Source organism: Myotis davidii, unplaced genomic scaffold, assembly GCF_000327345.1.
Source record: "Myotis davidii unplaced genomic scaffold, ASM32734v1 scaffold401, whole genome shotgun sequence".
Lineage (NCBI taxonomy): Eukaryota > Metazoa > Chordata > Mammalia > Chiroptera > Vespertilionidae > Myotis > Myotis davidii.
In genome coordinates, this window is record NW_006291020.1 from 1,284,628 (window position 1) to 1,296,456 (window position 11,829).

Genomic DNA, 11,829 nt, shown 5'->3' on the forward strand with positions numbered 1-11,829 from the left:
GTGCGTGGAGACCATCGGGAACTACACCTGCTCCTGCCACCCTGGGTTCTACGGACCAGAATGTGAATACGGTGAGGCCCCATATTACCCACATTGCGGTCATGGGCTTGTGCTTTCTCTACCACCCGTCCCTCTGCCCAACTCAAGCTCCCTGAGACACACACTCTGGGTTAAAAACATTGTATCCATGGGGAGAACATCCTATGTAATAAAAGCCTAGTATGCCAAGTGTTCAGTTGTCCAGTCAGCCATTCAACCAATAAAAGCGTAATATGCTAATGATATGCTAAGACCGCTCAACCACTCACTCTGACGTGCACTGACCACCAGGGAGCAGACACCTCAACCTGTAGGTTAGCTTGCTGTGGGGGTCTGGCTGATCGGACCGAGCTAGAAGGGCTGGGCACACTCTAGTGCACTTCCACCGTCCCTCCCAGCTGGCCAACTTCTTGTATCTCTCCCTGGCCCCGATCAGGCACCCGTGAGGTCCCTCGGCCTGGCCTGTGCCCTCTAGCAATCTGGGACCCCTCAGGGGATGTCGGAGAGCTGGTTTTGGCGCGATCCCACAGGCCAGGCCAAGGGACGCCACTGGTGCATGAATTCGTGCAGCAGGCCTCTAGTTTGTCATAAAATCTCAAAAGGTTAAAGGGAAGCAAAACGAAGGCGAAGAGTGAAGAGTGAGTATTTCCCTAGATGCAGCCCACACAGGAGCACCAGGCTGGGCGGGAAGCCTGGGGGACAGGGTTAGAGGGTTGTGCAAACAGTTCCGGCTCTCAGCTAGCCCGGCCTTGTCCTTAGCTTGCGATGGAAATCTGGAATTTTGTCCCCACAGTGAGGGAGTGCGGGGGCCTGGAGCTCCCTCCACATGTGCTCATGGACTGCAGCCACCCCCTGGGCAGCTTCTCTTTCAACTCCCGGTGCGGCTTCCACTGCGCCGAAGGCTACACGCTGGACGGGCCCCGCAAGCTGGAGTGCTTGGCCTCGGGAACCTGGACAAATAAGCCCCCGCAGTGTGTAGGTGCGTGCACCCCATTCCTCCCACCCTCACTGACAAGGGGAACTTCGAGGGGAGGAGGAGCTTTCCCCATCGCACAGCCTGGTAGAGAACACGGCCTGCAGTGGGTGTGGGCTCTGGTGGGTGCCGTCACCCATCAACCATGATTGTCATGGTTTGTGTCTGTCCAGTGAGATGGCCAGCGTGTCTACGGCCATACCACCCTGAACGCGCCCGATCTCGTCTGATCTCGGAAGCTAAGCAGGGTCGGGCCTGGTTAGTACTTGGATGGGAGATGGCCAGCGTAAGTCTGGGTTCTCAGGCAAAAGCACTACACAGGGGCCTGTCTCCCGTTGTTAATTGCAAAGTGGACAGAGTACAATAAGGAGGACTTAGGGAGTGAGTACTATTAATCTGATCATTTTATTTGCTTCTCTTAAAAAAAAAGAGAAAAATAAGGGTGTCTAGCTCTTTCCACACAGCTACTGAGAGTGCCCTCCAAGCCCCAGTCCCTGCCCTGCCTGCCACTTGGGGAGGCAGCTGCACACCCACCACCTGGGGAGGTGGATGCCCGTCACTCGGGGAAACAGATGCCCCCACCTGGGGAGGTAAATGCCCGTCACTCAGGGAGGCAGATGCCCCCACCTGGGGAGTTAGATGCCCATCACTCAGGGAGGCAGATGCCCCCACCTGGGGAGGTGGATGCCCGTCACTCGGGGAAACAGATGCCCCCACCTGGGGAGGTAGGAAGCTGCTGCAGTGACCTGGGCTTCCGGCTGCTCACACTCTGCCCGTGGTTGTTTTTAGCCATCCTGTGCCCACCCCTGAGGCCTCCGGAGCGAGGACGCATGAGCTGCCTGCACGGCGCAGAGGGACCCTCACACCAGGCCAGCTGCAGCTTCACCTGTGAGGAGGGGTCTGTGCTGGTGGGGCCAGAGCTGGTGCGGTGCACGGCCTCGGGGGCATGGACGGGCTCGGCCCCTGTGTGCGAAGGTGAGCTCCAGGACGCAGGCATGTTCAAGGCCCACTGCCCCCACCTCCACGGGGCGTGCAGGTGACTGGCCAGCGGTGGAGAAGCTGCCTGCATGGCTGCAGCCTGACTCTCCTCTCCCTTCCTCTCAGCACCTGGGGCATCTGGGTAGGAAGAGAGTGTCTCTCAGAGACTAAGAGGCCGATAGAAACAGAGTGTGAGTCTCTCTCCCCCGGCTCCCAGCTCTCAAGCAGGTGCAGAAACTTCACACAGTAGGGAGGGCGAGGCAGGTTTCTAAGGTCGAGGGAAGAGGGAGTGAACCTGGGAGGAGCCTATAGTCCTGAGGACTGGCACTCCCAGGCTCTGACCTTACAGCTTTGTGCCCCCAGATCTCCAGGTGCATCCACCATTGCCCTGCAGCTGTGGGAGTGGTCTCTCCCCATCAGCTCTTCTCTCTGTCCCCGGTTGTTCTCTCTAGAGGGGCACTGTCAGCTCCCAGAATCCCCCGCACATGAGCCAGCTGTGTTCCTCCCGTGCTGCCTGTGCACAGGATTCCACCTGTAAATTCAAGGCTGACCGACTGTCCATTGAGGGGCTGGCACATTTGCTGCACTGGCCCGGCCAGTGAGCCGCAGCCCTGCAGCAGGGAGGGTAGGGTGCCCCTGCCACTCCATGCACCAGGAAGGAGCTGTGGCACAGTGGGCACAGCCCTGCAGCAGGGAGGGTAGGATGTCCCTGCAGCAGCCCATCCAGCAGGAAGGAGCTGTGGCCAGTGGGCTGATCAGGGCTCTTACCACCAGCACAGCCTCTGGGCTCTGATGCTGGGCAAGTGGTCAGCCTCGAGGAGGCAGGGTCTCGCATCTGTGGGTTAAGCTCAGATTTGTGAGGGGCTCTGTGAGGATGAATCTACAGAAGCAGACAGCTTACATGGCGTGTGTCAGTGTCTGGGCACGCGGTTCCCCTCAGTGTCTGCCTCTCTTTCCCCTCCCTCCCTCTGGCCTACAGGCTACGGGACACTGCCCTGTCTTGACAAGGAGTCAGACTGTCAGGGCATGGAGGTGGCCTTGGACAGATGAGCAGCACTGGGCAGTGACATACAGGGCTGAATCCGTGCACCAGCTTCACCCCCTGGTCGCCAGGTGGCAAGGCAGGGAAGGGTAGCAGGAAGTTAAAACTGGCTAGTGATTCCCAGGATGCCCAGAGGACGGCCGGCTCTGCTACTGTCCGGACAGGAGCCCATAAGACATGAGCCCGTAGGGAAGTCACTTCAACTTGGTGAGCCTCACTCTTCTCATCGATAAAGTGAGAAACACAAGAGGATCTTTGGTTCACAAATGCCCCAATTCTGTGACGACCAGAAGTCCAAGCCCAGGGTGAGGGTGGTCTTTACTCTGAAAAAGACCCAGACACACAGGACCAGCTGGAGATGGAACCGCCTCGGGGAGGAAGGGTGTGGGGAAGCCAGTCTCTCAGATCCGAGGTCTCCAGGCTTGACTGTGCTCAGGGACCCAGGGGGCTGCACTTGGCGGCTGAGGTCCCATAGGATGGCTTCCTGTGTCCGGAGGCGCGGCCCCTCAGGACCCCTTTACGGGGCTGGATAATAGAGTCAGCAGTAAGCTTTCCCCTAAAAGTCCAACCTGCTCTGTGCTTCCTCTTCCACAAGTAACGCCAGCAAATACTTCAAGGGTGCCCTTGACGTACCCTATACTGCCAGGCTCTGAAGGACAGACTCCGGCCTCAGGGGGCCATGCTCCGAGGGGCAGGGTTACAGTCCTGCGCGAACAGCAGGACCGGGGGCTGTGGGAGCAGCTCCGACCCCTTGGTGGGCAGAGAGGTTCTTAAGGGAAGTGAGATCTCGGCTGAGACCTGAAGGGCAGGGGAGTGGCCACGCAAGGAGGCCAGGGAGGTGTTCTGGGCAGTTTCCCTTTGGAAAGGGGGGATGGAGGCTCTGAACACCCTGACAACATGGGGAGAAAGATGCAGCGTCTCTGGGGGGCTCTTCTGAGAAGAACCTTCCCTGACCGGCTGCAGACCTAACGCTCTCCCTCCAGCCATCGCGTGTGAGCCCCCGGAGCGCCCCGCCCACGGCAGCGTGGACTGCTCTCCGTCCTCCAGGGCATGGCCGTACAACGCCACCTGCCGCTTCCGCTGTGCCGAGGGGTTCAAGCTGCACGGAGCGGACACAGTCCGGTGCGCCGACGCGGGACAGTGGACAGCGCCGGCCCCGCTCTGTCAAGGTATGGAGACATGGCAGCATCCCTCGGTGTCCCTCAGCCTCTTAAAGGCATCAGCATGTGATGTAGCATCTGCACTGTCTTTCATTTATTCATCAGACAGTCGCAAAGAACCTACTAGGTGCCGAGCCCTCTGTGCCGGACCCTAGGGAGGAAATGGGAGCAAAGCCAGACTCGGGCACAACGTGGTCATCACCGCATATTGTACTAAAGTTGGGCTGCATGGATTGACACGTGTGGGTGGGCATGAAGGAGACGGAGCTGGGAGGCAGGGGTGGTGCCTGAGGAAGGGCATGGGACCGGCAGAAGAATAAAGGAAGAGGCATTCAGTCTAGTTCAGTCATTTCCTGCCAACGAGCTTTGGTCTCTCTGGGGCTCAGCGTCTTCGGTAACATGGGGGTGCTGCTCTCTGCCTGGCCTGCCTGCCTCACCAGTGGTCGTGAGCTAGTGTGTGTAAAGCAAGCCTAAAGCTGCTGAGTGCTTTGCAAAGGCAGGTGCTGGGAGCTCTGGGCAATTTATGTCAATCCCTGAGTCTGACTTAGGAATAGGCAGCAGTTTGAAATCAGTGTCTTGAAAAGAGGTTTGCACACCCATGTCCATAGCACATTATTCATAATAGTTAAAATGGGGAAGCCACCCACGTGCCCATCAGCAGACGAATAGATAAACAAAATGTGGCATAAACATGCAATGGAATATTATTCAGCCTTCAAAAGGAGGAAATTCTGACATATGCCACACTGTGAACAAACCTCTAGGACATTGTGCTGAGTGAGAGAAGCTGACCACAGGAGGACAAATGCTGCAAAGTCCCCTTGCACGAGGTCATAGTGTAGTCAGGGTCGTGGACAAACGGCAGAGTGGCCGTTGCCAGGGGCGGGGAGAAGGGACCGTGGGCAGTTACTATGTGCGGGTGTGGAGTTTCAGTTCGCGATGACGAAAATCGTTGAGGAGATGGTGGTGGCTATGGTCAGTAGGAATGTGCTCAATACCACTGAACCGCACACTTAAAAATGGTTATGTGGTAAGTGGTGACTTTTATTTTATGTGTATTTTACCACAATGAAAAAATTGAAAGAAAAGAGGCCGTGGGGGAGGAGATGGCCGTGCACCATGATGGGGGGCGCAGGAGAGTCATGGGGTGAACAGCAGGTCCCTGCCTGAAAGGCAAAGACACGGGAGCCCTGGACGCGCCCATTATCTTAGCCATCGCGGGAGCCACTCTTGTCATCCAGAAGAGACAGCTGTGTATTCATTCTCTCACGCCTCTGAGACGTGTCTCAGACCCCCGAGGAGCTCCCAGTGTTTCCTGCCCCGACAGTCCGGTCTGTGTCTGGTGCAGAGCGTAATGGCATTACTACCGTCCGTTACGGCTGCTGCCACTGCAAGGCTGCCACTCCCAATAGCACCCAGGTGACAGTCAGGGAGCACACTGGTCTACCTCCCTGCGGTCACTACAGTGATTGTCCTGGCTGTAAAGATGAGACCTAGCCTCTGTAGCGTCCCCGTGTTCTCTCCGTCTGACCATCTGCTTCATACGACGGAGACCACACTGCAGGAGTGCAGGCACTTCACATCACACCGCCAGGCACCGCCCATCTCTGTTCAGGGGGAAATACACCCTTTGTAGTGACCCTCCGGGCTCCTCCCATGGACCCACCATCATTCATTACACCCTCTGATCAGTGGCATTTATATTTTTGTTTTCAATATTTTGCTTTTATAGCTAATGCCATGATTAAACCATCCATGAACTGAGGTTTCGATACACATGTTGATGGCATACTCAGCATACACTCTTGGGTCCGAAGGTATGCTATTCTGAAAAGCATGGATACATGTTGCTCAACCGGTTAACAATGGCCCTGCCTGTTCCTCAGCCCCCTCGCCATGACAGGACACCTTCTCACTCTCCAGGTTAAGTGTGCCCCATTCAGAAGCCCCTGTTCTTGGCAGAAACTTGGGCCAAGGGGCAGGGAGCGATGAGAACTTGTGTACTGCTGCTTCCCCGCTCCCTCACTCCCTCCCTTCCTCACCCTTAGCTCTGCAGTGCCAGGATCTTCCGGCTCCAAACCACGCCCGGGTGAAGTGCGTCCACCCCTTTGGCGCCTCGAGGTACCAGTCCGCCTGCAGCTTCGCCTGTGCCGAAGGCTTCCTCCTGGTGGGGGCACGCGAGCTCCGGTGCCTGGCCACCGGGACCTGGAGCGCCGCACCCCCCGAGTGCCAAGGTAGGAGGCCCTCCCCACTCTTGGGCATGACTGATACTCTAGAGGGGGTAATGTCTGGTGGCAGAAAGTTAAAATAAACTGGAAGATGCATGAACCTGACGACTCGGAGCGCAGGTGCCCTGAGGGGCTAGGCGGGCAGCACAGGGCAGGACGCTGGGTGGTGGGCGATGGGGTGGCCCTGTCTGCAGCTTACCAGGCCCTTCAGTAGGCCTTGAGGCCAGGATCCGGCACCAGGTGAACTGTGCTCACTGGGCTGAACCAGCATCTGCAGAGAAGGCCACAGACCACGCGCAGCCAAGGCCGCTGTCCAGGCTGCACTGGCACCTATCCCAGGGTGCATGGAGTCTCCTGGTGGCATGGTGGAGGGGAGGGGGCGGGGGCCAGGTCATATCAGGGTGGAGCGGGGAGGGGCAGAATATACGGGTGCTGGCTGCAACACTTTCCAGTTCTGTGTCAGATTGCAGAGATAAGCGTAGGATAAGGTGAGAGACAGAAAGAGGAAGAAACTCATCGATAGACGCAGGTTATGCAACTCTCAGAATGAGAAAGTGCACACTCAGCCTCAGCAGGCCCGTCCGCGTGGGACTTGGTGTGAGACAGAGCCATCGTGTCTGCCCCTGTGTGACACGGCGGGGTGTGATCACTGGTGTTTGGGAGCTGAAGCACGGATGGCTGCTTTTCACACTCCCCTGTCCTTTTCCACGTAAGGAATCGATTTTTAGTAATATTTATGGCAAGTACTGCTTTTCAAAAGCAATGTTTTCATTCATGAAAGCTACTGAAAATAAGAAAATAGAGAAACATTAAAAATCCTCTCAAATAGACACTGAGAGCATTCTTGTATGAATTCCTCCACACGGTCCCCATCCACTTTTCCCTGCAGGCAATTAGCATTTTTATGATGCGTCCACAGTTTTCACAGTAAAATCAAACAGGTAAAATGCGAGATAACTCTGGTTGTTGGCTTTTGCCTTTCCCTTGCACAAACTTTCACCATCTGAGTGAAAGCAGGCGGATCTGGTTAATGGAGAGGAAACCACTTGCTATTCAGGTCACACACATGCACACGTGCACACACACCACTGTTAGCGCAACAGTAAACAAATGAGTGAATGAATGAATGAATAAGTGAATAAATGAATGCCCTCAGCAGCCTGGGGCCTTCACCCCCAGCACAGCGAGCACCACAAGCCCCGGGAGCTGGGCAGGTGCACAGCCTGAGCTGCGTCTGGAGAGACCCACTTTCTCCTCTTGAGCATCCAGTGAAATACCTGGGTGTGGGCGGGGCAGGAAGGCGCCCAGGGCAGGGAGGCACCCCAGGCGTGCAATCCGCCAGCTGTTGCAATACTTCTTGAGAGGCTGTTATCTATTTCCCTTTTCAAGGCCCGCCCACCCCCAAGCCCACCCTGGCTGCCACAGGCTCGGCCACAGAAGAGCTGGAAATGGGCTCCATGGCACCAAGGCCTCCCTGTTTGTTCTCACAGATGACAGGCTCCCTTCCCCCTGTTACCGCCACACACATGCATACACACACACACACACACACAAGCCACAGAAGAGCTGGAAATGGGCTTCCTGGCACCAAGGCCTCCCTGTTTGTTCTCACAGACGACAGGCTCTCCCCCCCACCCCCCACCAAACACACACACACACACACACACACACACGCACACATGCATGCACACACACACACCCTGAGTGCAAATGGGCTTTTCAAGTGGCAGAAAATAGATAGGTTTTTTGATAAGTCCATCAGATTAAGGGGAACGTAGTTGAGAGGGGAAGGGATGACGGGAAGAGAAAGGTGCAGAAAACGTTGTAAAAACTTTAAGCAGTTCAGGTCGGTGGCTGGAGAAGGGTGCTCTTGCAGCCGCACATCTCCTGCCCCTGCTCGATAGCACTCCCTGCTCAGTCGAGTCAAACAGGGAAGGATGCCGGAGCATGCCGTCTCTTAGTCTTCATCTTTCCCATCATCTGGACTTGGTCATCTCACTAACTGGCAGAGGAATAGCCTCACCAGCTGGTGACATTCACATACAGTGTTTTCACCTTTGACCCTTGTGGAAATCCTGGGACCCATGGAATGCCATTCTCCACATTTTAAGGTAAAGCTTTGAGGCTCAGAGAGGTTCCGTGACTTGCCCAAGCTCACAGAGCATGATCTCCAACCTACCCAGCAAGTCCCCAGCACCTCAATCTCCACATGTACAAACTGTGGCAAAGCCCCAGGAAATCCTATTTACTTTCTTTTGCAAGTGAGCTGGTAGAGTCGTTGGGGGCTGGCCCTGGAGGATGAGACTGGGGGAGAGCTTCTGCAGATGGCCATTTATATGAAGTGCCCCCTGTGCGCCCGTGGTTTTTAGATTCCGTTTTCATGCGTGCTTTAATGAACTTGCTTCACATAACTGCTATTCCCTGCAAGGCAAGGATTGTTACTTTCCCATTCCGTAGACGGAGCAACTGAGGCTCAGAAGGCTTATTTCCCAGGGACACCTTGCTAGTGAGTAACAGACAGGATTTGGGCCCAGAGTGTGTCCGCCTCTTGGCTGGGACAGGAAGCTGGAAGGGGAGGAGAGTGCTTCAGCCCATTTTTCTACTTCTGGTCGCTGTCCTTGTTTCTGGGGAAGGTCAGCAGGTCAGCTTCTGAAGAAAGTGCTCAGGAAGCAGCCGCTTCCGCTCCTGACCAGGGGCCGCCGAGATGACCACGCTGCTCTCTCTTCCAACAAAGCACCGCTCCCTTCAATCACCAAACGCTGCCTTTATGTACTAAGAACACACACATACTCACACACATTCACACTCATACATACTCACTCACACTCACACCCACACACATTCACACTCGTACTCACACACACACTCACACACATACCCACACTCACACACACACAGTCGCACACATACCCACACTCACTCACTCACACTCACACCCACCCACACACATTCACACTCATACTGACACACACACTCACACTCACACACATACCCACACTCACTCACTCACACTCACATACACACCCACACTCACACACACACCCACACTTACACACTCACATACATACACACACACACAGTCACACACACACTTACACCCACACTCACACTAACACTCACACCCACACTTACACACTCACATACATACACACACACACAGTCACACACACACACACACACACACACTCACACGTGCAGATTTGGGGTTGCAGAGTTCTAAAACAGCCTCTCTCTCCTCCCCTCTTGCCCTGGCAGCCATCACCTGCACACCTCTGCGAAGCCCGCAGAACGGAACGGTGGCCTGCGCCGGCCCCCTGGGAGACTCCAGCGCCTCTCTCTTCCCCTCTTGCCCTGGCAGCCATCACCTGCACACCTCTGCGAAGCCCGCAGAACGGAACGGTGGCCTGCGCCGGCCCCCTGGGAGACTCCAGCTATCAGTCCACATGCCAGTTCACCTGCAACGAGGGGTTTTCTTTATCTGGACCCGAAAGGCTGGACTGCACTCTATCTGGGCGCTGGACGGGTTCCCCACCAACCTGTGGAGGTAGGACCGCCAACCTGTGTTTTCTATGGCCTCTCTCTTGGGCAGAGCCATAGAAAACTGTCTTAAACTAAAGGAAACACACTTTCCACAAAGCCTGTTGATCTAGACCAAAGGCAGCTTCTCTCTTTCTCTCTCTCTCTCTCTCTCTCTCTCTCTCTCTCTCTCTCTAACTTCAGTTAAACATTTAGTTTTATAAAGTGTCCTCATGTCAGTATCTATCTGGGCGCTGGACAGGTTCCCCACCAACCTGTGGAGGTAGGATCACCAACCTGTGTTTTCTATGGCTTCTCTCTTGGGCAGAGCTATAGAATGAGATTTATGTAAAACTGTCTTAAACTAAAGGAAACACACTCTCCACAAAGCCTGTTGACCTAGACCAAAGGCAGCTTCTCTCTCTCTCTCTCTCTCTCTCTCTCTCTCTCTCTCTCTTAACTTCAGTTGAACATTTAGTTTTATAAAGTGTCCTCATGTCAGTATGGCATTGATGTTTGCCACAGTTCTATGTTCCTCCCTTACAGCCTTTCTCTACTGCACTCTCCACTCCTTCCTTCCTGCGTTCACCCTTCCTGAACACAGCTGAGCGTGACGAACTGACATCAGGGGTGGTGTCGCTGCATCTTGCCCCTCGGGGAGCTCAGGGCCTGGTTACCGCGCTTCTTTCTCCCCGACTTCCCTGTGGATACACAGTCCTGGGGCAGGACTGCTCCTTCTTCATCTCTGTGCCCTGGCAGCAACTGGACAGAGTGAAAGTGGGGGTGGGGGTGGGGGTGACAAATTCCTGTTGAATTGAGCTGATCATTCACTGATGATATTTATTTAAGCACCAGTCCTACTGAGAGAGAATTAGTGGAACCATCAAAGGCTGGGGCTGGATCTTGCCAGCCTTTGATTCCCCCCAAAACATCTGGCATGCAGCGTGCTCTAAGGCAGAAACGTACTGACTTATTAATTCACAGGTCGCGTTACTTTCGAAAGGTGCCATCGTGCCGATGGGTTGCTCAGTGTGTTCAGTGATCGTGAGGCCAGAGGGGCTATTTACCGCTGTGTACCCGGAGCCAGCTGCTTCACAGGCGTTCCCACAGTCAATCCACCCAGCGGTCTTCACACGGCTACGTTTATGCCCATCTTAGAGATGAAGACACTGAGGTCTGGAGTGATTGAAGGGCAGGCCAGGGGCACATCGCCAGGAAGTGTGGTGCCAGCATCTGAAGCCAGGTCCGGTCCTACCACCGGGCTGGTGTTTCCCGCGCTGCACCACACTGCCCCCCAGAGGCAGGGTGTCACACCTGGGCCATCACCTGTGAACTTGCTCTTTGCCACCCCTCAGGCTGCAGTCATGGCTGCTGAAGTGAACTTGAGAAACAGCAGTGCCTGGTGGTCAGATGAGAGAATGGTTGATAGAAACTCCTTGTTATTTATTCTTTCTTGTGGAATGGGCACTAGATTAGTAACCCAAGACCCGCGTCGTCCTCTCTGGCATCACGTGCCATTTTAGAAGGACCTTAGGGGCACACCCTTAGGGGCAAGTTTCTCCGTTTGGAGAGGAGCTGACAAGGTCATCTCAGGATCTCTTCCCTGGCCAAGAGTCCTGCGGGTGAAAGGACACAAAATGCTGCCACCTGCTGTTAAAAAGACACACGACAAGCGCCTAGGATGCCAGAGCATTCCTGGTTGACAGCGTTAGGACATCACTCATTCACTTATTTCTCATTCATCAATTCCATCAACATTTATCTTGAGCTCTGTCTTCCCACATCCTGTCTTCAGACCAAACAATAAAAAACCTTGTGAGAATTATCTCACTAGAGTTTTAAATCATATATGCAACCGACATGGTTGTCAAATCTAATTTCTGATTCCACAAA

General features: G+C 54.9%; 1 protein-coding gene across 1 annotated transcript in view; it reads left to right on the forward strand.

Moving 5' to 3' along the window:
* SELP (selectin P) overlaps positions 1 to 11,829 on the forward strand; it is a 42,144-nt gene that overhangs the window by 12,574 nt on the left and 17,741 nt on the right. Inside the window, exons 4-9 of the mRNA XM_015564266.1 lie at positions 3 to 71; positions 833 to 1,018; positions 1,802 to 1,987; positions 4,016 to 4,201; positions 6,241 to 6,426; positions 9,676 to 9,964. Coding sequence (XP_015419752.1) covers positions 3 to 71; positions 833 to 1,018; positions 1,802 to 1,987; positions 4,016 to 4,201; positions 6,241 to 6,426; positions 9,676 to 9,964 — 1,102 coding nt within the window. The remainder of the gene's footprint in view (positions 1 to 2; positions 72 to 832; positions 1,019 to 1,801; positions 1,988 to 4,015; positions 4,202 to 6,240; positions 6,427 to 9,675; positions 9,965 to 11,829) is intronic.